Source organism: Rhamphochromis longiceps, linkage group LG16 (genome assembly GCF_057381845.1).
Source record: "Rhamphochromis longiceps isolate RC_006_pf linkage group LG16, R_longiceps_female_GT1.1, whole genome shotgun sequence".
Lineage (NCBI taxonomy): Eukaryota > Metazoa > Chordata > Actinopteri > Cichliformes > Cichlidae > Rhamphochromis > Rhamphochromis longiceps.
The window spans coordinates 30,498,608-30,525,582 of record NC_140572.1 but is presented as its reverse complement, the minus strand read 5'-3'; the positions used below and the strand labels follow the sequence as shown (position 1 = coordinate 30,525,582).

General features: G+C 42.1%; 1 protein-coding gene across 1 annotated transcript in view; it reads left to right on the top strand.

Moving 5' to 3' along the window:
• The window catches only part of gli2a (GLI family zinc finger 2a), an 83,260-nt gene extending 63,218 nt beyond the window's left edge, over positions 1–20,042 (top strand). The window contains exons 6-14 of the mRNA XM_085385578.1: positions 5,303–5,504; positions 6,210–6,405; positions 8,654–8,764; positions 9,071–9,211; positions 11,547–11,696; positions 13,098–13,262; positions 13,358–13,639; positions 14,431–14,797; positions 15,405–20,042. Coding sequence (XP_085241704.1) covers positions 5,303–5,504; positions 6,210–6,405; positions 8,654–8,764; positions 9,071–9,211; positions 11,547–11,696; positions 13,098–13,262; positions 13,358–13,639; positions 14,431–14,797; positions 15,405–17,719 — 3,929 coding nt within the window. The 3' untranslated portion in view covers positions 17,720–20,042. The remainder of the gene's footprint in view (positions 1–5,302; positions 5,505–6,209; positions 6,406–8,653; positions 8,765–9,070; positions 9,212–11,546; positions 11,697–13,097; positions 13,263–13,357; positions 13,640–14,430; positions 14,798–15,404) is intronic.
• The last annotated feature ends 6,933 nt before the right edge of the window (positions 20,043–26,975 follow it).

The following is a 26,975-nucleotide window of genomic DNA, read 5'->3' as shown; positions in this document are numbered from 1 at the left end:
TGTAAGGAAGCTATTTTATTGCATAATAGTAATATACAGTTTTATCAGCTTCCACAAGAACTATTTTCCTTCTCCCGTCTCTTTGTGCTCCACTCTGTGTGTGTGTGGAGGTCCACTTGCAGTGAGGCTGAGACCTGGGAAAGAAGAAACTAATATGAATATGAAGTAATGTGTAACAGTAGGGAAGTAAAGGAGACCAGGGGGACATTAAAATAAAAATAGTACTACATTTAGCATTTTTTAATCTGTACAGATCTGTACAGATGCATCTAGTTGTGTTTGAGGCCTAAGCTTGAATGAGGTTTAAGTGATACTGGGTATATGAATATTATTTTAAATGCCCTTTGCGTATTTTAAGGGTTTGATAATGGTAAAAAAAAATAACAATAATAATAATAATAACAACAACTTAGATCTGTATAACACCTTTCAATAAACCTAAAGACAGTTACAAATAAATATACCAAAAAATAAATACTAATAAATAGGGCAGGACAATATGGACAAAAATATTTATCATGATATATATTTGCAAATTTGCGATAACAATAGAACTGATTACATAATTGATGCGAGACAAAATACTTTACAACTCCACAACTTTATCAGTGCAAAAAAACCCATCAATTTATTTTCACTTAAACAAGCAGCTGTTGCTGAATTCTCTCGCAGCTGCTCTGTTCCCATGTTCTACTGTGTGACTGATAGCCTTGAGTTTAAAATCCGCTTCATACGCATGTCTCTTAACAGGTGTCATTTTGGGCTCCTTATACACACACAATACGGTAATATTATGTTGAAGTGCAGTACGTATTACTCTGCGAGGCTCCTGACTACGGTAGCTGTAATGCTCCGACAATCCATCAAGCGGTGCGGATTCATAGATTACCAAAGTCAAACTAGACACTTTTTTGCAGATTTTCGAGCACCGTGTACCACATAAAATCGGTTCGAGGTCAGTAAGCGCAACCAGAATTCATACATAAGGCACACTGGATTATAAGGTGTGCTGTCAATTTTTGAGAAAATTAAAGGCTTTTAAGAGCGCCTTAGCGTCCGAAAAATACAGTAATAACGACGGCCCGCTTGCATGTTCTACAAAAAACTGTGCTTTGGTGCCTATCTGACGGACAAAAACCAAACCAGTTTCACGTCACTGAAGTTGCACCATTTTTACCAACCAATTCTGGTTCATCTGTTTCATTCAACGATCTGCTTATGCCCTTCTCATTCGCCGCCATGTCCGTATGAAAACAAAGGCACTGCGCATGCACATTTTACCCATATTCTATCGCGATATTTGATTTTCTTATCATTGCCTAACATTGTACCGGTATTACTGTGAATGGTATAATATGGCCCAGCCCTACTAATAAATAAATAAATATACAAAATAATAAATATATTAAAATTACAAAAGATAAACTAGGGCCCATAAAACCAGTTGCCCGAGCTGGTCTTAGCCTCTTAATCCCAGTAGAATTAAGACTAAGGAAAGTAAAGTTAGTTAGTGAATAGACTTTAAAGTGTTATTAGCATTGGTACACCGCCACTGCTATGGATGCAAATAAAGTCACATTATGGTATCACATTGGGAGGCTTTCAGAAGGCTGTTTGTATATGAATGCACAGGTATGTGAGGGGTGGGTGGGCAGAGAAATATCAGAGTAGTTTGCTGGAAAACCTTGAAGCTCCCATGACAAAAGCAGCAGCCAAAGTAAATGTCTGCCATCCTGAGGAAAAAGATTTCAGTGTTGATTTAGCGGGGTGGGGGGTGGGGGCCATAGATTTGTGTACCGATGTGGTGGTGAGGGGAGAAGGAGTTGATGGGGTGGGGGAGGGGGGGGGGGGGTTCCCCTCAGACTGCTTACACAAACACTTAACTATATGTTAGTTCATGAGCACATGGGTTGGAAGTGTGTGCATAAACACGATGGCAAACACAACGCTGGCTTTGGGCTGGACACCGGGGGCTCGTAGAGGATACAGTGCGAACCCTCTCGCTAATAAAATTCACAGTGTTCGTATTAGTGCGATTTAACAGGAAAAATAAACAGTCCCCGTCTCAGGCTTGACTGGGGGGTGGATGGAGATGAGGAGGCCGACTGGCAAAACCTTAGCTTTGGTGTAATGGTGGTGTGGGTGGTGTGGTTATATCTCTATTCAAGGTCAAGGTGGGTAAGCTCAAGATTATCTGCTCATTTAAAAGCGCTTGTCAAAGCACAGAAACATTATTAGAAACTCTTATTTGGAAAAACTAGCATGCTTTGGTTCGCAGATTTGTGTTACTTTTGTATCTAGATGTTACTGTTTATACACATTAAATATTGAAAAGTTAAGCCACTCTGCACTGAATGCATTTTATTTTACCAATAACCATTAAAATCCAAGTTTTTACATTGATCTATTTCCCCTAGAAACATAAATATTTACTTGATATTTTCCCCTTGTGTATGTGAATAGATCTTTGCTCTACTTCCATATTCATATGATGGTGCTCACTGTCCAAAGCTGAATATCTGCAGAATACTATGCAAACTAAAATCCCTTAAGAATTGTTTAGAGAACATAAATGTTAGTTCTTAATGAAAACCTTTGACCCACAAAGTTAGTTGCAGTAAAACACAGTGAAGTATGCATGTTCTTGGCTTAGCTTTGCTGTCCTGTACTCAAAACAGATGCTAACCCTTTTTTTCGAAAGCAGAGACAGTTTGTTCACACGTTCAAGGATGTTAGAAGGTTTGCATTTCTTACTACGTGTTTGAGGATTTATTGGCACTGAGCTGAATTTCTTGGCAGTCTTTGTGGGTCCAACTCAGCTGCAATCCTCACCACTCCTCGTTCTGCTGTTGGCTAACTCTGCATTAGCTTAACTGTCTCCATGAACTTATCAAGAGGCCAGTGGATTCTCAGAGAACTGTTTTCACTCACATATTGGCCATGAATACAAATATTTTTCAAACACTGCTGTTTTGTTATCAGTGTTACACAAGGAAAAGCTGCAGACCTATTCTTTGCAGGGCTGCAAAGTGACCCTCCATTGGCTCCGGCTGCAGCGACACCGAGTGCTAGCAACTTCTGGAGATCAGCACAACCCTCCAATTAGAGCATTTTCATTTTCCACAAAACTATTTCGGCAGAAGCAAATGCTTAAAATAATCACGCACACTCCTCACTCGGGTTCTTTTTTAATATTCCTTTTCTTTACTGTATCAGTGTGTGCCTGTAATTATGCCTCTATATAAATCCAGATCCCACAATTACAACCAGCCCGGGATTCAGGCCCACAAAGCACCGATGCACATGCAGACACTCGCATATATGTACGCACAAACACACTCACACACGTTACCACACACTGCTGCGTCGCCACGGCCTGCGCAACATCTGTTTTCTCACTCCCTGCCGGAACCTGTTCACCCTTTCAGTCATAACCACCACCTATAAAACGCTCCTTTACCAAGTGGTGAGAGTTTCAGAGTGAATGAAAGTTGTTCCAGGTAAAATTAGGAAAGATTACTGGGCTAAACAAGAGCTTGCTGACCAAACATTGTTGAAAATTTGTTGCTGGAGGCACTGAGAATTCTTTTGAGCTGAATTAGATGTACAGATTGAAGGCGGCAGTTTAAAGATGGGGGTAGAGGGCGGCACTGTGGGCGCCGTGCCCAGAAGGGTGAGGCTGGCGCCAGCCTACCAGGGCACCAGGCTGTGAGGCCTGTTTCCTGCTTTATAAAGGGGAATATTAATACCTGTATCTCCCATTAAATCTGTTGGCAAGGGTGCAAGTTCACCTTTAAAAAAAAAAAAGTCCCCATTCATGATCCCAGTTTTGCTTCAATCCTCCCGCCTCCCTCCTTTACTCCACTCCCACCCCTCTGTGTGGCTGGGAGATGATGACATATTTATTTATTAACCCTACGGAGTCGCATTCCTGAGCAGCGTTTGTTGTTTTTGCCAACTCTTTGATACATGTCTATATCATCTCCACCAGCCTTTTTTCTCCTTTTCCAGGCCCCCAACTTCTGTTGTCTGCCATCTGAAGCTCCTGGGAGCCTTTTAACTGAGTGCATATGCCTCTGCTTTACGACTTGCCACCTCCAAACATAATAGCTTTGGAAGTAAGCCCCTTCTTTATGGCTGCAGGTCTGGTGCGGTGATTATGGCGGTGCCTGGATTAATTTCGCTAGAGGGGTTGTGAGTTGTACCAGCAAAGAGTCGCGATTGGCAACATATTGGCAGCAGCGTAGCTGACATGCAGGAAATGTGTGTGTGTGTTAGGTCACTATGCACGTGCTTAGGTGAGCCGTGATGGGGCTATTATGAGTATCCTGCCTCTCACACCTCTGATGATGCCTGTTGTAAGTTGTAATTGAACGCACTCAACTCAGCTCTGTCCCCTCACACTGGGACCAGCACCTGTTGGTCCCCACCAGTGATTTGTCTCCGTCTTATGTGGGAGTGAGAGTTGCATGCCTTTAAAAGAAATAAATACACATCAGTATGTGTGGAAAAACAAATTGCCTTCTTTAAGTTCATGGGAAAGTAGTGAACCCCGTCATTTTCTTGTGCTCTTTTTGAAAAGAATGAGAAAACAGTACAAGAAGCAGGTCTAACAGGAGGCCATTAACTCTACCTTTGTGAGTCAGCCTTGTTTTTTTTTAAATGGGATTCTGAAATCAATTTGTTCAAATTGCCTCTATTTAACTTCCCCAAGTACAGCGGCTGAAAGAGATTCCTATCAAAGTAATTACGGAGAATGATTAGGCCCAGATTCATTATGCATAAGAGGATGCAAATGTTAAATAGGGGAGCTGTGTGTGAGAGAGATGCAGGAGATAGGGTTTAGCTTAGCATGGCTGTGACCTCCACTAGAATGCCCGCGGCTCAGCATTTCCTCGAACATGGTCCAGGATAACTGCTGGTTTCTATTGAGGCCATGCATAGTTTTTACACAAGGAATTTGCACATTAAAGGCATTCAACGTGAAATCCAAAAAAACATATTGGGACAATATGTGTGGAGTGTTAGATACTGTTAGCTAGCTTGGGTGTATTCAGTGCTCTGGCTTTGCAGCATTTATTTTTGCTGCAAAGCCAGAAATTTTAACATTGGCGTGTATGTGGATCCGGTCACTTTAGGAACCAGTATATATTAGGGGAATGGCGGTTTTGTCATTTCCTCACAGTCTGCATTTTGCTGTCCATTTTTCAAGCAGTTAATTTATTGGTGGCAAAAAACTCAAATATCAAAAGGCAAAATTGGTGACATTTCTGCATTTGTGTCTCTTGTTGTCTGTCCCCAGTATCCCGTTTTTCCAGCCCAAGGTTGACACCCCGGCTCAGCAGAAAAAGGGCGCTGTCCATCTCGCCACTGTCAGATGCTAGCATTGACCTGCAGACCATGATTCGTACCTCACCCAACTCCCTGGTGGCCTACATCAACAATTCACGCTCCAGTTCAGCCGCTAGCAGCTCCTATGGGCACCTTTCAGTCGGCGGAATCAGGTATAATTGCAGTTCATACAAGAATACTGTATGAACATTGACAGGCATATTTATAGTTTCCAGCAACTGTAGTCTGCAGGCGTCTGTTGATTCAGATCTACCACAGTTATTAATTAGTCACACTTTTAAAAATCACCATTTTTCTTGAAATATCCATTATAATCAAGTTCCTTTTTTGGGTGGCTAGTAAATGTATATATTTTCTATTCACAGCTATTAAAAACAAATGGAGCGAATTTATTGTATTCATACTGTTACAACAAACCAGTAGACATGCAGGGTGGCTTCAAGTTAAGCAAGATTGCTTTGAAGAAAAGATGACACATTCTTCTCCAAAAACTATTAAAAATACATCAGTGAGCATTTTACAACTATCACTTAAAGTGTAAGGTTGCACTGGAAGTAAAGGTGCAGTGTAAGTGGGGGCTTGTCCGGGATTTGGACTGAAACCACACAAAAAAACAATTCTGTAGTCGTTGACTTGGTCTTTATGAGGCATTTTAGATTCAGAGTAAAATCGACTTTCCTGCAGTGCCAGGTTACACTACATGGTCCTTGCTTCAAAGGAGAATGCTAGCTTATCTATTTTCACTTGGTAGTGAGGGACAATGCGACCATGATTCCAGTTGCTTTAATGTTAGTAGACAAAAGTCTCCAGCCATGTTAGCCTTAAAATATCTTTTTTCCTCTCACCCCCTCACTCAGCCCGACATTCAGCTTCCCCCATCACATCAACCCCGTTGCCTACCAGCAGCTGTTGTCCCAGCAAAGGAGTCTCAACGCCTTTGGCCACACGCCTCCTCTCATTCAACAGTCGCCATCTTCGTTCTCTGCTCGTCAACACCCCCTCACTGCATCACCTATGTCCTCCCACAATAGCACCAACTCCGAAGCAAACCAGGTAACATTCATGTCTTTATATTTTAAAGTTATACCTCAGATTGCATTATACGGATATGTAAGCTTGGGATGAATACAGATTTTCTCTGATTACCAAATTTTCACTTTTTATGTCATGATTCTAATGTTTTGTGATCACTAGGTCACATAAACATTAATAGAATAAACAAAGTTTAAGTCTTGTGGTTCTCCAACAAGCAAAACCTTTATAACATTCACCGGACACTATCCCCTAGACAGTTGCCAGTCTTCCCAGGGAAGGGAACTTCACCCTGAGCTCAGAATGTGCAATGCTCTGCAGCTACACCTCAGATTCTGCAGGCCTCAGTTGTTATGCTAATGTTCATGACAGTACAATTAGAAAAAGACTGAACAAATATGACTTGTTTGGAATTTCTGGGCTGTACTTAGTTTTTACGCTGTTACTAATGCCACGGTCTCATTTTTCACATGTTGTTGTTCATCTAATGTTTTGTCTTTAAATAAATTTAAGACCTAATAAGGAGCAAATGATTATTTTTATTTTGTCCTGATACATAAAACATTGCAAAGAGTTTAAGTGTCTCTTGAACTTGACCGTAGATAAAGGTAAGAGAAATTGTAAAATAATACTTTGAAAAGAATTCTTCAAATGTAATAGCATACACATTTTAATTACAGATGAAAATAAAATGTAAAAAACATACAAACATAGCAACCATAACAAGTAAAATAAACCAAACACAAGTTGATATCTCTGCAACACGATACGCAGACATCTTGGACAAAATGTCCAAACTGCTGTTTCTCCACATTCTTTTGATATTTTTAGATAATTTTAGAAGCTATAAAACTCCAACAAATAGTCATAAAAAGAAGATAGTGAACCGAGACATAGATTTGAGGTGCTGGAACAAAGCCTAATTGCATGAGTTATCATGAAGTATTTTTACAAATGATGTCTCAGGTCAGAAAAATGTTTGAGGCTCCTTCCCAGTTACATCTGTCTTACTTCCCACTGTCTCCTCTGCTCCACTTTATCAGCCCACTGTCAACACCGCAGCCCCTCGTAATGTAAACTTCCCACTTGGGGAATCACTCCGTCTCACACTACACGCCACTGCCTCCAGCTCTGTTTCAGCACTGTGTCTGCTGAATCCAAGTGTGCTGGAGTGTACTGTATATTTGCACCTTTCTGCACACACTCACACACACAGCTTTATTTCTGTAGTGATCAGAACCATATTTCCCTCTTGGTTTCCAGCCAACTGAATGAATCATCGAGGCCCCTAGAACTGCACTGTAGTGTTCTGGGTGGGATTAGAAGACCCCCCTCTCCATTGTTGGACTTCCTCCAACGAACCTCAATAAACACACACACACTCATATCCATCCTTTCTTTTCTTCTCCATTAGAGCTTTAACAGGCCTTCGTAGTCTTTGTCTTTTCAGAATCAGTCGGCAGATCAAAGCCCTCTCGTCGCCCCCACATACACTCACATACTCCTCTAGCCCCGACCCTGCCTCCTCCCCCAATCTGTAGCGAGGGTAATAACTCCTCTTCTTTCATATTTCCTTGCGGCTTTGGCGATCATAAAGCAGTCTAAACTGTTTAGTCTCGGCGGCGGGTCCTAGTCTGACTTATGAACCGTGGTGCCTGGTGCAACCAGGACTTGTCACATCTCTTTGCAGCGGCACAGCGTAACTTTGTGACTCCCCTCTGCTCCCTGTGGTGTGGAAAGCAGTAGAGTCTGGTGCTCAGTCGTTGGTTTAATTAAAAGGTGAGGGAGTGGGAAGATTAATAGTTCACAAATGAATGAATGGTTAGGGATGGTTTGTATTACGAGTAATGGAATGGTTGGCTGATAAATTATGAATGAGATATTTCCAGTGTCAAGGGATGGCTGAATATTTAAAGAGACAAACTCAAAATTTTAAAATCAAAACCTGTAAAAATAAGGATTTGGGATTTGTGTTTTTTGTTTTGTTTTGTATTTTGTATTTTAAGCACCAAAAAGTAATCTCCATTATATTCAAGGGAAGGCAAACATCAAAACACCAAAAGCTTGATGTAAACTGGGCATTAGGATTGACAAGCAAAACTAGTGGCCCAAGGATAAACGTGTAAATAAATAAATATATATATATATATTTCTAGGTGTACTGTCCCTTTAAGAACGATAATTCTAACTAATTTTCCTTCAATAAAAAGAAATGTAGGTAATGACAACCAGTTAAAAACACATTCCTCTGTTCCTTCATGTCTTTCAGAACGCCAGTGGAGATCCAGCAGTCAGCAGCACTGTCAACCCACTGACCACGAAGAGGTCAAAGGTGAAGACCGAAGCAGAGGGTCCACTGCCCATTTCACCATCGTCTCAGGTGAGAAAATAATAAGCTCCTTAAAGTGGGAGAGTGGTGCACCTTAAAGTTAGGTTGCTAATTAGTCTCTAATTGATTATAAGTAATGGATACAAATGCAGCTTTAATATGTGACAAGAGGTGTGTTTTTTTACAACTCTTCCTCTGTAATAAAGAGGTTGATAAGATAAGAGAAATGCAAAATAGTGCGGAATGCTTCTTAATGACTTGTGAAAGGTTAAGTCTTGTTTTTTGTTTTGTTTTTTTAACTCATTTAAATTGGATGCACGTATTTGATATCTGAAGTATCATACACTTTGTCTCCAGGACCACGGTGGGGGGATCCTGGACCTGAGTGAAGATCTGGATAAAGATGAGTGTAAACAGGAGCCAGAGGCCATCTATGAAACCAACTGCCACTGGGATGGCTGCTCCAAAGAGTACGATACCCAGGACCAACTCGTTCATGTGAGTTTTTGAGTACTCAGTTGGATTTTTTTGTTTGTTTGTTTTTTAATGACAGCCAGCCAGCAGACAGAGGACATAAATCCAGCGATTCCCACAGGATTAGATTATATTGCAGTGGTGAACGGGGACGTGCAAGCTTTCTTAATTAGATTAATAAGTAATATAGACTTCAGGAACCGGCCCTGCAGCCTCAGTCAGTTTAAACCAGTTGCACCTGCTGCAGGTTCTGGACTGCTCATCCAGAAACAGATTTTAAAAGCAGAACAGGAACTCCAAAGATGGATTTAGAGTCTGTCCCAATACGAGACATCACAGACCACAACAAGAACGACCTTGTTAGCATGTCTTAATGCATCCTCAATCATCAAGGAAAGGAAATCCTAAAAAGCTGATTCTGTTCTCACACTGAAAACACTGTCTAGATGGACAGAATCAACTTTTGGGGACCTTGTTAGCAGTAACCAACTTTTTCAAAATAAGAGCATTGTCTATGAATTTAAAATATATTCTAAAATGGTTGAGAGTTGCAAAAAAAATACTCAGTTAACGTTGGGAAACACCAAAACTGCTAAATTAGAAATTCCTTTAAAGAAATACATACTACCCTCCTTAATCCCTGGTGGTTGTTAGGGTTCTATGTTGTGTTGCTCATTATGTTGTCAGTATCTGCTGTTTTGTTTGCAATGACAGTGGATAGACTACTGTTGTTGTGTAAAAACTCAAAAGTTCAGATTCCTCTTCTGCTCCTAATTAAATCCATGCTGATTGGGTCCACTCAGAAAGCTGAGTAGTGACCGGTCTCTTTCTGTTGGGTCGACACGCGTAATGTTAATGAGCCTGCTGGCTCTTGCCAAATTCAAGCCCAAGCCCTGCAGCTGTGCCCACCCCTCCACAAGCCCAGAGACCCCTAACCCCTAACCTCTTACTCCCAGCAACACCCCCAACCCCCGAAGCCCAAAGGGCCGGCCATAAATCCATCGTCATGCCAGCAACTTTGGGGTTATGCACCCTTGCTTTTTCCAGGCCAACTTCTCTTCTCTACACTTTCTGACTGGCAGTGAGTCACCTCCGAGTAGCAGTAGGAGAGTCATATGTCAGGTCCATAGACCTACAGACCAATGGGAGGAGGTGGACAGGTCGCTATAAGCTGCTACACGCAGGACCAGAGTTACCTTTAACAACTTTGCAAACTCTGTGGACCAGTAGAGGACTGTGCTGATAAACAGTGCCAACAGTGCGTTTATGTTCCTGTTTTCTATAAAGTATAAATTACATGGGTGTGACCTCTAACACCACCTCTCTGAGCACATCTGGGGTTTCACATGAGGTTCAAACATCATCAGCGAAAAGAGACCAAAACAAACACACATACACACCACACACACACACCTGTGGGTTTCTTGTGGTTTCTGTTTGACCAGAGTAATCCTGTTTCAAGAGCCTCCAAATTACGGATTCACAGTAGTGTGTAACCTGAAAATAGAGACCTCTGCGTGGGCCACACACTTTTTTCCATTCCTCCTCCTCTTCCTCCTTCCTCCCAGAATAGCCCTCAGTAGAATTGCTAACCACAGACCTTTTCTGCTGGTGAAGAAGTGGCCACATAAGTGGAGCATTGTAGGCTTGGATGTCCTCAGGAAATGAGGTGGTTCCTCTGGGTGTGTGGATATTTGAATGCGGTGGACGGGACAAGTGTTTTGAAATGTGTCTGTTCAGAGAAATCATGTTTGACTGCAGCAGAAGTCATGTGACTAAATATGCTGTAGCTGAGGACATTTTGCCTTGAAGTGCTCTAGGCTGTATGTACGTTGGACTCCAGCATGCCATTCTTTTTTCTCTTCACGCCTTTGATAATTGAGTACTGTCTAATTTCTCTGAAGACTTTCTGCATATTTAAAGTGCAAGTTAAAAAGTCACATAGAAACTGTTTCGATTGACCTCATGATCCATGGAAATGAAGGAAATGAAGGAATGCAGTCGGAAATCCTCTTCTTGATCACTTTTTACAAGGATCCGCTGTAGTTCCTTTTCCAAGAGAAATGTGAACACAAACACAGCCTGAAAAAACACACACACACACACACACACACACACACACAGCCTTTGTAGCTTTTGTCTACTATTGACAAAGGCATAATAACTGTCAGCTATAATGGATTGCAGAGTGATGTCAGTGAGTCAAGCATGCATGGACACATGAGGCGGGAGCCTATTCTGGTGGGAAAAAGACAAGAATTTGCTGACTCTTCTTTAGCATTTTGTTACGTTATTTTCATCTTTAGGGAAAAGTATCATAGAACTGTGACAATTTACTGGAATCAATCTGTATGTACAGCATATCAACAATGACCACATCCACGGTGAGAAGAAAGAGTTTGTGTGTCGCTGGGAGGAGTGTTCACGGGAGCAAAAGCCCTTCAAGGCACAGTACATGCTGGTGGTCCATATGAGGCGACACACGGGGGAGAAGCCCCATAAGTGCACGGTAAGCGCCTCGTATTCTTGGTAATTTGCTGACTGGTATCACAAGCCATCATCTCCCATAATGCAGCCAGCACCATTTTCCAGCTCGGATTGCAATGCAAGCTATTTGGCATAGTTGGTGACATCCAGAGAAATACAGACATACAGAGAAAACCTAACGATCCACTATAAGCAGCAAAAGGCAACAGGGGGGAAGAAGAATTCCTTTCATAACATATATGGCATAGGTTATGGCACCCACCTGTTAAGCAATGATGTATTAACTTTGTTTCCAAAACCATAAACCTAGGTGTGATCTGCAAAAATGCTTTTTAACAATGTGTGTGTGCATAACAATGAGAAGGCAGACACAAAATCTCCTCTCACATTCACTAAAGTTCCTGCAGAGCCACAGCAGACATGATACAACTAGTTATACACACTGACTTTAATTCTCACAGTTGGTTCATTGATCTGTGTAAAAACACTGGAGAGGCCCTTTAACCTTCTTGTTAACATGTTAACCAACTAGTTGAAGTTGGAATTTATTCCGCCGCTTTAGCAGTCAAAGAATGTCAGCCCTTTAGTGCGTCAGTTTCGCCTGTGGAAAAAACTCCCTTACAAAAAAACTTGATATGATTTTCTTTGTGCGTACCACCACTATATTTCCCGTGTTTGATAAATCATGGGCTTTCATTGAAGCCTTCATTTGCTGTGTGAAGATCAAATTGAGGGGCCTGTTTGCTTGGCTTCAAAGCTCACTCTGGGCCTCTCATGAATGTATTAAAACAGATGACTTGTGAAGGATAAAGTTAAGAAAGCTGATTGACAGTGTGGGTGTGTAATTAAAATTTGCAGACAAGCAGGGGGCCATGGGTCCTTATTAAGACCAAGCTGTATATTCTGCACACAAATCCCACATGCATCTTCTCCTAACTCCCCTTTAGTCTTTTCTTTTTAAGGATGAGTCTTCGGACTTTTTCATCCCCTTTCTGGGCTGCTCTAATTTGATTCTCTTTTAATTTCAGAGCCAATTACACTCACAATGACTGCTCAGAAGGAATACCAAATTATAGCTTGTACAGTATAAGTGAATACAAAGGCTAAACACAGACTTCTCTTTGTCTCAACAAAGTGCACCAGACAAAGAGCTCTACCACACCTCACACTTAGTTTGGATTTTTTGTGTAATAGCCCTTTTTTTACCAAAAGTGTAGCAGAGCTTTGCTTTTGTGTGGCACACCACAGTAGGTGGGCAAGAGTCCAAGAGTAAATGACATTTAAAAACTGGAACAAAAAGAGCTTTTTCGTGTTGTTTTTGTTGTTGTGTTCCGGCTCTTTTCTCTGGCCAGCTGCAGACAAAACAACAGCACTCAAGCATCAATCTCATTGTCCGTCTGTCCCATTGTCTGTCTCTCTGCAGTTTGAGGGCTGTTCTAAAGCTTACTCCCGCCTGGAGAATCTCAAGACCCATCTCAGGTCCCACACTGGGGAGAAACCCTATGTATGTGAGCACGAAGGCTGCAACAAGGCTTTCTCAAATGCCTCAGACCGAGCGAAGCACCAGAACCGCACACACTCCAATGAGGTAAGTTCACACATGGATCTCATCTGAGCAGCCGGAAAGGTCAGCTAAGATTTAGATTTGCCACAGTAAAAATCATGTTGAATCCATCTTGGCAGAAACCATATGTGTGTAAAATCCCGGGCTGTACCAAGCGCTACACGGACCCAAGCTCTCTCAGGAAGCACGTCAAGACGGTCCATGGACCCGAAGCTCACGTGACCAAGAAACAACGAAGTGACGCTCCCCCAAGGCTACAGCCACCCAAAGGCAATGGGGAGAACGAGGCAAACTCCAAGCACAGCGCAAGAGCCGTAGATGGCAAGGTGGAGGCCAACAGCACCTCTAGGGGAGGGGAAGACTGCCTACAAGTCAAGTCTATTAAGACAGAGAACTCTATGGTGAGTCCTGTTTATCGGTTACACGAGACAGTGGCTCTGGGTGAGCTTTAAAACAGGGGAACAACAGTTATCTTACATTTTTACTAACATTGTTAGTGAGAGGTTCCCTGCTGGACCTGCATGCGTCCTTTCAAACTCACTCTCTGTTTGTTGTCTGAACCTGCTTCTCTCTTTCCTTTGAAACCCTGCTAATGGACAGACTTCACTGAGGTGAGCACGCAGCCTGTTTCAATGTCTTTTTTTTTTTCAAATTCCTGTATGGTGGAAATGTATGGTGCATGATAATCCATGTTCATATATTTTCTTGCTCCTTTGCATGTAAGACAGTCTTACGCTGCCATTACACTGGATTTTTATATCTATGAGCTCAATATTCAACCAACGATAAAAGTCATTGTCACATTAATACTGAAAGGCAGGGACTTGTGTAGCATGTGTGCTGCTCACAGAACTTTTCTATTATCCACTTGTTTTCTTAAATAAATAAACCTCCTTTATAATTCACAAGAGTATGAAGCCATAGGGCTACATTAGTTATTACAAAACACCATCACAATCAGAATTTTTTAACTGTGGTAATTATTTAATATTGAAGAATATCTAATAGGTTTTTTTTTTTAGCTTGGCACAAGGCTGTGTTTTAGTTTTCTTTCATTTATATTCATTTTTAAATTTCACTTTTTAATCATTTTATTTTCTTTTTCATTTACTCAAACAGCAAAGTGAATATTTCTATGATCTACTAACCTCTTGGATTTTGATTCATGACACTTTCGTCTGTCCTCCTCCAGACGTATCAGTCCAGTCCTGGTGGCCACTCGTCATGTAGCAGCGAGCCATCGCCTCTCAGCAGCGCCAACAACAACGACAGTGGGGTAGAGATGGCCGTGCACAGCGGGGGCAGCTTCGGGGACCTCAGCGCACAGGACGAGTGCCCCATGGTTGACTCCACTGTTCCCACTGGGGGCCAGCAGGCTGGGATGGGGCTTCAGTTGAGGAAAGCCACGGGTCACGGTGGTGCAGTCACCATCAAGCTGGAAAACATCAAGAAGGAAAGGCTGAAGACGGTGAGGGACCCCTGCCCCTGGGTTAACTCTGCGCCACAGCCGCTGCAGGGCCAACGCATTAGCATGAAGCTGCCTCCCATACCTGCAGTTGGTAAGGACTACATGTTGAAGAAACACCTCATATTGGGCTGTACTGTCATAGACTGTGAAGTTGGAGATGGAGATGGAATGAACCATTTATACCCATCTTGAAGCCTAAGCTTTAGTTATATGTGCTGCTTAGTTTTTTCTTAAATGAGTGATCATATTTCAATTAAAGGTTGGAGCAGTAAACTAATGCTAGCACTAATAAGGAACATCCAAAACTTGTCTGTCATACAGAAACCTGCTAATAAATGCTCAGTACATTCCAGTAAAATCCCAGAATTTTACTACCCAAACTGGAGCACAGACTTCTTGGACAGTCTGTCAGTACAGTTAACTACACAACAGCCGTATTATTTGTTCCAAAAGTGATGGTGAGTTTAATCAGGTGAGGTTAAGCCTTGCAGACAGCTAGGAGCTACAGCTCCCTGTACATGTAACAAAGCGGACAGTGCTCTAGCTTTCAGTCCCTGTACAGTTGTTATGAAGGTGGACACTAGCTATAAAGACCAAAAACAGCGATGCTGAGAAATGCTTCCTCTGTAATCATAAACTCATGTGCATATATAATGTTATAATATAATAATATTTATTCTAATCTTTTTATCTGCCAGGGTCCCTGCTGGAGAACTCCAACATGAGTAACTTAAGTGGTTCGTACCCTGGCCAACGCATGGATGACCTGTTGTCATGTGAAGTGACGCTATTGAACCAGCTGAACGAGCGCCGTGACAGCACCACCAGCACCATCAGCTCTGCTTACACCCTAAGCCGGCGCTCCTCTGGTATATCCCCGTGCTATTCCAGCCGTCGCTCCAGTGGGACATCCCAGTTTGGCGCTAATCGCCACAACAATATCAGTTCAGCTGACTCCTATGACCCAATCTCTACTGACCTGTCTCGTCGATCCAGTGAGGCCAGCCACTGCGGAGGTGGCGGTGTCAGCGGAGGAGGTGGAGCAGGCCTTCCAAGCCTTCTCAGTCTTACACCAGCACAACATTATCGGCTAAAGGCAAAGTATGCTGCTGCCATTGGTGGAGCACCACCTACTCCTCTTCCCAACATGGAACGAATGAGCCTAAGGACTCGCATGGCACTCTACAGCGACTCCCAAGAAGGCTCATCGCATCCCTTCCATCAGCCACCCTCTGGAACTGTACCAAGACGGTGCAGTGATATTGGATATGGCACGCAGAGCATGATGCCCCACGAAGTACCCACCAATCTGCCACGCCGTGCAAGTGATCCAGTGCGTCGTACGACACTGGACCCTCTCTCCCTTCCAAGGGTCCAGCGCTACAACAGCATGAGCAGCATGAACCCCATGAATGCTCCACCAGCTGCAGAACGTCACCAGACACTGGCTACACAGGGCTATACTCGCTCTGATGGAAGCCTGCAACGCTACCCATTTGCCCCCAGACCACCAAGCATTTCTGAGAATGTAGCCATGGAGAACATGGCGGTAGATGGAATGATGGTTGGGGGTGAGCAGGGTGGAGAGGATGATATGGTGCTTCCAGACGATGTGGTACAGTACCTCAGGTCACAGAATTCTGGCCCCTCTACTCACAACTTGGGACAAACCGACTATAATTCCCACGGTCAGACTCAGGGCTACCAGACAGGCGTGGCTCCACCAGCATCATTTTTTGCGCAGAGGAGGATGGCCATGGTGGATACCATGATGGCTCAGTCCAATCAGGATGTGCAGTCCTGCCAGATGGGTCCGGGAGGTGCTCAGCAGCCTTTTGCAGCACCATCAGAAAACATGAACAAGAATAACATGCCAGTGCAGTGGAATGAGGTGAGTTCAGGAACAGTGGACACCACAGCCAAGCTTCCCAAACAGCAGCAGCATCCTCTCAGGGGGAATCTAGCTGTTGTACAGCAGAGGCAGAACTTTGGGTCCTTCCAGACGCAAGGTCAGGGCTTGAGCAACAACCAGCAAGTTGTGCCTATGAGTCAGAATATATCTATGCAGGGGTATGCAAACCACAGCAACCAGAGGCTGATGAACATCTCTCTACAGCAGCATCCACAACAGAGACAATGCAACAGCGTGAACTTTAGTAACCAAATGAGTCCTCAGCAAGGGTTTGGCCAAGAAGCAATCCCAAGTTCTATATCTGGAAGCACTAGCATGAGACCTACGCGCAACAGTATGGCAGATCAAGAGGTCCAAAGTTACAGATCAAGGACACAGACTGATGTCTATTCTTATGTCAGCCAAGTGGATCCTCAGCAAAATTACGTTATCTCCCAACAGCAGCACAATGTCCAAAATGGAGGCAGAGGAATGTTACAACCCAGGCCTCCCACAGAACCCAGGTCTACTGCCAGACCACACGGAGGGTCTAGCATGACACAACCGAGCCGATTGCTCAAGTCATCGGATGTTTGCCCCGGTCAAGGTAATGATACCTCTGAGGCAAGCCCAAAGAGGCCCAGTGGGTCAGTAGCCCATGACAGCAACTCAGAAAATCCAAACTCCGCTGTGTTCTACACAGGTCAGATTCACGTGTTTGAGCCACCTTCTGTCAGCTTTGATGCTCCCATGTCCCCATGTGCCAGTCAGGCTCCTTCCAGCAACAACACTTCTGCAGCCAACATGGCTTCACCAGGCGTCAACCAGGTCTCCAGCAGCACAGTGGATTCTTCCACCAGTGGATCTGGGGCCACAGAGCACGCCCAGATCGACTTTGATACCATGCTTGATGACGGAGACCACTCAAGCCTAATGTCGGGCACCCTGAGTCCAGGCCTTCTGCAGAGCCTCTCTCAGAGTTCCTCACGTCTCACCACCCCCCGCAACTCTGTCACCCTCGCTTCTGTACCGGCAGGGATTGGCAACATGGCCATCGGTGACATGAACTCTATGCTCACAGCCCTGGCTGAGGAAAGCAAGTTCCTCAACATGATTAGCTGAGAGCAATCAAACACCTCATCATCCATCCATTCTTACCATGAATATCAGGAATATAAAGACTATACAAGAAAGCACTGATTGTACAATGCAAAACTGCTCATTACATAAACTTTTTCTACACTGTTCATAGTAATATGCTTATCCTGTAATATTTGTTTCAGATTATATGTTACATTAAAAGGTTAATAGTAAATATAGATACGGTTAAGGACCATTTTCTATCATTTGTTAAAAAGCCATACTTTTTAGCTACAAGTCTATGATAGCCCAGGGTATATAAACAGATCAAGAACAATTGCCATTCAGTATTTGCCAGCGTAATAGGCCTTTAAAAAGTGGTGCACTGATAGCAGTTCACATAGTGCCTTGATGAGGTCATCAAGTGTGAGAATCTGAATATGACACAAAAACCGAATTATCAGGAAATGGACACAATATGTGGATAGACTGTTATGTTTGTAGATGATACTGTATGGTACCTGGTCTAAGATATGTTACACACTTGCTGTTTAAGCTAGAGCTGTCAAACAGTTTATAAATGATAAATTCATTTTGTATTGACTTAACTAAACGATAATAGGCAGTTGCAAAAACTGATTATGGAAGCGTGGAGCAGTTTCTTCAGCCCATGTTATGGTTCTTTACTACAACTAACTGGCAAACCTCACACAGGGTGATCTGATTAAGTAGCTCTACCTTCTACATTTTCAACACATCTGCAAGTTGCTTTTAACCCACCCCAGTCCCAGCTCCTTGCTTTTAATACTTTGTCTGACTTCATCAGTGTCATGCTCAGTGCCTCTTCCTGTTGCTGACATCCATGAATGCGCATAGATGGGAGGGCATGTTGAGCTACCATAGCACCAAATAGGCGGGGCAGGGTCTAGCCTGCAGTACTACTTTGACACAGTGACCAAATAAATTTTTAAAAAAGCCTGAGGCCAAATTATACACCAGGGATGGTCATGATTTTCAATAGTCATTCAATTATTTTTTCTTCTATCATTTTCTTTTCTTTTTTTTAATCAGTTGGTTATGCTAAACTATATTTTCCTTTGGCTTTACCAGAATCTGGGTGGATATATAACACACTAATACTCCCAGAGGTCATAGTAATGTAGCCACAGTAGAAACTGTTTGCTGACAACCATTAAACAACGGAAACAGGTTAAATAAGTTATGAAAAATAACTGGATAACAGAAGCATGTGTAGTACAGCAAGGTTAGACGCTGCTGTACAAACAGGAGAAACATGCCAAGCCAAAGACAACCACAGAAATCCCAAAATTTAAACAAAATAAAAAATAAAAATGAGGTTCGGTGCAGATGTTGTCAGGTAAAGCTAGCATGTTACTACATGTGCGTGCACTCATTTGAGTATTTGAGTCTGGGAGTCGAATAAGTTCCAGTAAATATCAGCGTATCTCTGCTCCCTAATAAATGCCAGTATTGGAAAAAAAATAAACTGCCGTTGTAGTTCATATATGCACTTAACCATCCTGCAGCAGAGGAAATAAAAGCTGTGTTTGCTGGAGCATGTCGTTATGTAATAAATGTTTACCATCTGAAATGTTTTGAAATGTGTTACCAACATGTGTGTGTGTCATAAAATTTCACTGAATACAGTTTACAAAGTGAACATATTTGACAGCCCTAGTTTAAACACATGGTTGTTAGGCATTGTGATCCACAGAACTGAAGTGCTTTCTGGTCATAATCTGAGATTGTGAGGATGTGAAATGTGATTTCCTTCTTTGCCCTCTGGATCAGAGACGTTCATTCTCCATGGTCCCATCTCACAAGGGTAAATGATTGAAAAGGACAAGGATATGCATCAGTGTTAGTCCATCAGGGCACATGAACCCCTGCGCATCTAATGAGGAGCACTCTCTGAAAGAATATACAAGTACCTCTGTGTGTTCTCAGTAGAGATCCAACTCTAATTAACACATTCATACCCCCGTCAGTGCACCCTGTCTCTCCCCTGGGTTCTCAATGAACTGCAGAGTCCAGGAAAGGACTCAGACTTTGATAATGAAATCCTGTTTTCGGACAGGATGGGCAAACTAGGTCTGCAAATTCCTCTGTTTTATTATGTTTGCTGAAATTGCTGAAAGTAGCCTTTTAAATGTTTGTGTGTATGCTACCATCCACTTTTACTATGCTTGGTATGTGTGTGTGTGTGTGTGTGTGTGTGTGTGTGTGTGTGTGTGTGTGTGTGTGTGTGTGTGTGTGTGTGTGTGTGTGTGTGTGTGTGTGTGTGTGCATGTGTATATAGCTTTTGTACATTTCAAATAAACTATCTCCTCTTTTTCTGTCTAAATCTGCTTGCTGTGTCTTCTTTGATCTGTGTTCCCTGGAGACAGACCATGAAAGTGAGGCTACACTGCATTCGAAATCTCATTTAATGTGTATTTTCTCAGACTGTTCTTGAGAAAAACTGAAACCAAACACTATCACATATTCATCCATACAAGTTACTGAAAACAGATATATCTTAAATTGGGGGGGGGGGGGGGTGTAAATAAGTCACCTGTATAACTCATACCAAGATTGAATTATTAGGGGTTGCGGCTTATTTCAAAAACAGGAAGACACTAATAAAGGAAAGAGGAGTGAAGCTTGCTAGCAATTTCAACTCATCTCCTGAAACATGAATAAGTACTGGACCTGAATCTGCCTACAAATCACCCCCAGTGCCATACTTACCCTCAGCGCAAAAAGTAACACACATTAGACTCTAATGTGTCTATTTTCTGCGTCTAATACAGCAACGTCTGGCTCTAGAAACCAAAGTGGCAGCTATAAAGATGAATTCGATGCTTCAAACACATGCCGATGGGTGACCTCACCATGGCTGCATCTATCTTTTATATACAGACTATATGAGAGCATTTTAATAAATGCCTCACATGGTTATTGGGTTTAAGCTATTTTCATAAATACGTCATTTGATGTTTGACATCTGTAAATACTAATTAAGAAGAGAAATGGACCTGTAGCTTTACTTTTTAACACACTTCACATAGTCTGTTGAATTTGTGCTAAAAATGATTCATCATCAGTGATTTAATTGTTGGTTTTAAAGGATATCAGTTTTTTGCAGGTGGTGTTTTCATCACCAACCTGGAAGTCCAGCATATAATCCAGCAAGGATTTTAACGGGCAGGATCAAATTTGGTGTGCTCTCTTTTTTATTCTACCTTCAGTAAAATAAACAAATTCAATAAATTTTACTAAATACAATGTTAAATTATTGTCCATGATGTTACGCAAAATGCCAAACAGACCAGATTGATTTTTTTTTTTAAGCAGTCATGATGGTTTTTCAAATCAAGACACAGGATCAAGCGAGCAACAGGAACAATCAGTGACTTTAACCCAAAACTTACTTCATGATACAAAACGGAAGCAGTTGAACAACCACAAGGAGGTTGAAGAATTAAGAATACAGAGTGACCGAGAAACAATCAGAGAACTGATTGGGCGCAGGTAAAACTAATGAAGACGGGGCACACAATCACAAAGAAAGAAAAACACAGGCAAAGAAAAGAGGAAAAAATGCCCAAAGAAAGTCACTACCAAAAAACAGGAAGCAAATTTAAACAGTCTAACTCTGAAGTTAACTTCTCCTCAGATGGTCACAATCCAGGACCTGGGACGTAGTTGCTTTTAATTCTTACTGGAAACAAAACAGCATTTAAACCATGTTGATAACTATCTCCATCATGTAATTCCTTTAACCTGACTGGTTTTCAGGGTTACTTACAGTCTACTTCACTATTTGCACACGTCAACTATTTTCTCAGTTGCAAACCAGCAACTAGGTTTTCATTCAGTTTCTTTGCTTTCAGAAATCTTCATCGGTTAAATGCACCAAACCCACAACCCATAGAGTCCAACTTTACAGCAAAACTAAACATGTTTATATGAGAAACCAAAGAATGGAGGAGAATATTCTTTAATTCACCTGTTTAAAGTTTGTTAATTAGGGGCACGGCCACTTTGACTGTTTTTTTATTAATCCTTTTTATTTATTTTATTTTGTAGTATTATTTTCAGCCTGTAATTGTATTAATTTTTCATCAATTTGTCATCCTGTGTTTGTTTTACTTACTGTGCAGTGTTTTTATGTCTTATATGTTTAAATGCTATATAAATAAACTGATTTGAATCGACTGAGCAGTAATCAGCAGGTATCTCTGTCTAATAAAGCCAGCTGGTAAGTTAGCACTCCATTCTCTCATCCAAAATGGTCACTTTTAGAAATAAAGAAACAACTTGGTCGAGCCAAAACTTTGTGAATGTGGAGTCCAAGATCGATGGGTAACATCACAGTGGCTATATGTACTTAAAGGTATATATTTTACATAGTTTATGCTTGCAACTCAGTTTTCCAATTATTCAACATCACACAAATGCACAACGACACAGACAAACAGGAGATACAGATGCAGCATAAAGGGAAAAACACTAAGAACATGAGAATGAAGCAGCCCAAGGACAGTCTACATCTACAGTTGTATTAAACTCAAGGTTTCTGCGTACTCCATCCATAAATTTTCTCTGGGCTTTGTTAAGAACTTTCACCAAGTAAAGAAAATGCTTGTGCAAATGTTCCTGCTTTCAGTCTTCGAAATTATTCTTCTTATGTTTCAGTTTAGATTTCACACTCTGTGTCAGGTTAAAAAAACTCCTGAGGTTCTTCAGCATAAATATAACATCACAGTTAATGTGGTGTCAAATTAAACCAATTTTCCTTCACACTTGTTTCCTTTGCCTTTAAGTAAGGTGTCTTTAGACTGCTGTGTGATAGCTTCAGTGCATATGCTTCAATAATAAAGGAGCAGCATTTGTTTTGCTTTGAAGCCCTGTCTTTCCTCTGCATACATCACTGTCTGTGTGCCCCTCTGCTAATGAAAAGATAATGGATTATTTTAGTAGTTGCACTTTTACACACAATCCTCCAGCCTTCCTTAGAACAAAAGAAAGAGGGGGGGAAAATCCCATCTGAAAAGTCAGGTGAAAAAGGATACTCCATACAGCAAAATGCATACAGCGCAGTTTCTAAAGTTAGATGGTACACTGGCCAAAATTAACAGTGGCAGGCCGGCCCTGAAGAAACAGGTCTGAGGGGCAACATAAAGCAGGAAAGAGGAGGCGGGAGAAAAGGTGGCACAAGAAAAGGAACATCAGAGAAGAAGAGGGGGCTCTTGCAGAGAAGAAAGCAAAGCCAGTGAGAGATGTAGAGCAGAAAAGAGATGCCACATGAGGGGCCGGGGGTAGAAGAAAAGATGCAGAAAAGAGAGCGAAGAAATCACTTTTAATCTGACAGTGAATTCAGCTGGGGACTGCTTCGAAGTGGAGCCCACTGATTGCTTTTGCCACTGGAATTCCTTATTCTCTTAGAGAGAGGATGGGAGAAAAATAGCCCCGGGGTAAGGAGCCTCAGCAGAGAGGAGAACAAGAGGTTAGTGAGGCAGAAACGGATGATCAGACAAAGCACACAGCTGGGGAGAAATGGTGTGTTCTGAAGCACACGACTTCACATCATAAACAGGCTCCAGGACACACACACATACGCACACATACTGCCTGTTTCATTCACACAAAATTTGCGTTTTACAGTAAAGACTCAGTTTCCCTCTCGTACAAACTTGTTGGACGGGCTGTAAATAATAATGCTCCAAAAGGCAGCGAGCGTAGCATCAAGTATCAATCAACGTTATCGTTTCACCAGCTGTTCATATAAAATTATTAGCCAGTGATGCTTTAAAGTGCACCTGTTGTGCTTTCTGCTGTTCCATTGCAGGATGTTCGCATGAAACCTGCAGTAATCCACGTGAGCCAAAAGCTCAGCTCTTAAATCTCATCTTTTTTAATACTTAGTTTTTTTCTACGTAATATCTCAAACAAATATGTCCCATCCACCTGCTGGTCAAACCTCTTGTTTGTGAGGGGCAGCTAATCAGTAGAAAATTGGTTTAAAGAGGGGGAAACTAAAGCTGTTTGTTTCAGACAGTTGATGAACTGAAGGGCTGCAGCAAGACCCAGAATGAGAGAAAGAAGGATTATTTATGACTCTATAAATGAGCAGAAAGTGTTCTTTTGAGGAAATAAGTAGCTTTCTGGGAAGTTACACTCCCAAACACAATGATTTTTAATAAAAAAAATAATTTAATTTGATGAAAAGACTGAGGGGGGTTTGGTTGTTGCTGCCAGGTTTGTCAACAAGTTCTTAGAGGAAAAAGAGGGACTGACAGCAAAGAGTTGCTAAACATTATTTTTGTTTGGCTCAGCTGTTCTGAGGGTGGACAACATCTCTTTGCTCTAAGATACAACTGCTTATGAGGTCGAATGCAATTAGGAATCAGCTGTTGGTCGGTAGTATTCACACCCTGCACCGTGGCCACTACCAGACAAAACAACTTCCATCACAGGGGCAGAGGGTCAAGTGGATGAAAGACGGATCCCCTCAGTTGACCCACATGGAACAAATGGAACTATAAAGCCTTAAAATAACTTCTCAGAGCTGCAAACATAAAAAGCAGTAAATTATAGGGACTGTATGGGCCAAACAATGCCCTGTAAAGGTTAATGACAAATAAGTGAAATATAATATATCCTTAAAGAAATGAAGAGGAATTGTTTTTAAAGGACTTGACAGTTTTATAAAAGCTTGTCCTTCTCTTTTAGCAACACAACTGTTGAGGCTTGAGGGAACCAGATCAGCCTGTGACTGCATACCTCCATGAAGGCAGAAAATTCCCTCCACTCCATGCATGAATTGAGTCCATGGATCCAGAAGGATATCTGGACCAGGATTACTTTGCAGGGATTTTCCTGCATAAAAAACTCCCACTCAAAACCCCCCCAGAAAAAACAACACATTAGGCACCCCCAAAAAGGTTTTAGACTCAAAAGAAAATCACCAGGACTGTAATAACTCTGCAATGTAATACACACACACATCAGATACTGTGGATGCCATTTCTTTACATGCAGCTTATCTTTAGGTAATTTTATTATTCATGAATCATTTTACAATTTATACAACTGGTTTTAAAAAATTACCTTTAGGTAAAACAGATTCATTGCTTTAACTATATGTGGCGCAATCCTCCATCAGCGCATCATCACCTGTAGATGCCCATTTAGAACTAGAAAAAAAACCCTTTATTTATGGAGGAAGATCAAGATAGTGTGCCATGATTTTTATTATTTGAGATTTGACATAAAATGTCTATTTTTGCCCCTGGGGGGTAAAAAAAACAATGGGGCCAAACTCAGAATAATGTGGGAATGTTGGATCATCCCCAACTTTGAGCCAAATATCCCAACAACTAGGGACTGACATGAAAACCTTCAGATATTCCTGGATGCTGACCCCCTGATTTTTCCATCAGTGGTTTTAATGTTGGTTTTTAATGTCTTATCACCAACGGTGATGAGACGGCTTACAGGGAGGAGGTCAGCGCCCTGACCCACTGGTGTCAAGACAACCATCTCACCCTCAACGTCGCAAAGACAAAGGAGTTGATAGTGGACTTCCGGAGGTGCAGAGAAGTACACACCCCCATCACCATCAACGGCGCTGCTGTGGAGAGAGTGAGCAGCTTCCGGTTCCTTGGTGTACATCTGGCTGAGGAGCTTACGTGGTCAGTACACACAAACAAAACAGTGAAGAAGGCGCAGCAGCGCCTCTTCTTTCTCAGGAGACTGAAAAGATTCGGCATGAGCCCCCGCATCCTCAGGACCTTCTATCACTGTGCCATTGAGAGTATCCTCACTGGATGCATCACCACCTGGTATGGCAACAGCACCGCTTACAACTGCAAAGCTCTCCAGCGAGTAGTGCGGTGCTCTGAACGGATAATTGGAGGTGAGCTTCCCTCCCTCCAAGACATCTACAGGAAGCGCTGCCTGAGGAAAGCGGGGAGGATCATCAAGGACTCCAGTCACCCCAGCCATAAACTGTTCAGACTGCTTCCATCAGGAAGGAGGTTCTGCAGCATCCGGTCCCGTACCAGCAGACTGAGAGACAGCTTTTTCCATCAGGCCATCAGACTGCTGAACACGTCATAGACACCTCAGCTTCACTACTGGAACTTCAACATTATGCACTCCACACTGTATATAAATGCCACTTGTTTTGCACATATTCAACTCTGTATATTTTATATATTATATTATTATTATTATTATTCTTTTTTTTTTCTTTTTTTTTTTTACTATTTAATTTGTAAAAATGTGTATACACACACACACACACACACACACACACACACACACACACACACACACGTAGGAAAATATTTAGTATACACATCCAGAAATGCATACACTATTATATATTGTACATATATTTATTAGTTTCAGGTTGGCCATTCTTGTATTTTGCTCGTTTGTGTTGTTGTGTTTGCACATCTCTGTTGCTTGTGGGGCTCGCACACAAGAATTTCACTCGCATGTGCTGTGCCAGTGTGCCTGCACATGTGATGTGACAATAAAAGTGATTTGATTTGATTTGATTTGATTTGATTTTGTAGCGGATCAGTGTATATAGTGTGTTTCTGGCTTATAAATGTGTTTCTCCATCTGGTTAATTTAATTATCAGGGCAGTGAGATGAACATATGTAATGTTTATAAAAAATAATTTAATAAAATACAATAAAAATAACAGACATGTCACCAAGTGTTACTAAGGTCACTAAACAAACTGCAAAATAATATATCCATCATTTCAAACTCTTTATACTACGATGGCGCTCCTGTAAATAAATCTAAGCCCAAAACTGTCGTAACATGTGTCCACAATGAATCCACAATATATTCCAAACACATCTGAGCCCTTCTGAAGCTGTATCGGAGTGTGTCACATTTTGCTCTTTGACCTCTGAGGCCAGGTCATCATAATAAAGCGATTCATTGGCTTGAGCTGCTGTGCCTTTCTCTGGGGGCTTTGCTCAGTTTCTCATCAAAGGTTTCCTGCTCTGAGCTCTATGCCTACTGAGATCAGAGGGAAATGACCCGAGTCAGGGTTACCTACTGCTCCGACAGAGCTTTGGCCCATCCCGCCGCTGCTGGCCCAAGGGCAGGCGTGCCCTGCTAAACTCTGGAAGTACAAGAATTATGATCAACTGGCAGAGAGACCAGAGAATGTCTGTGAAGAAGGGCAGCATTGTGGACCTTCCTCCGGGGTTTGAGAGCCCAGAGTCAGTCTTTAACCCAGATCATGACCTCTCCTTAGTTATT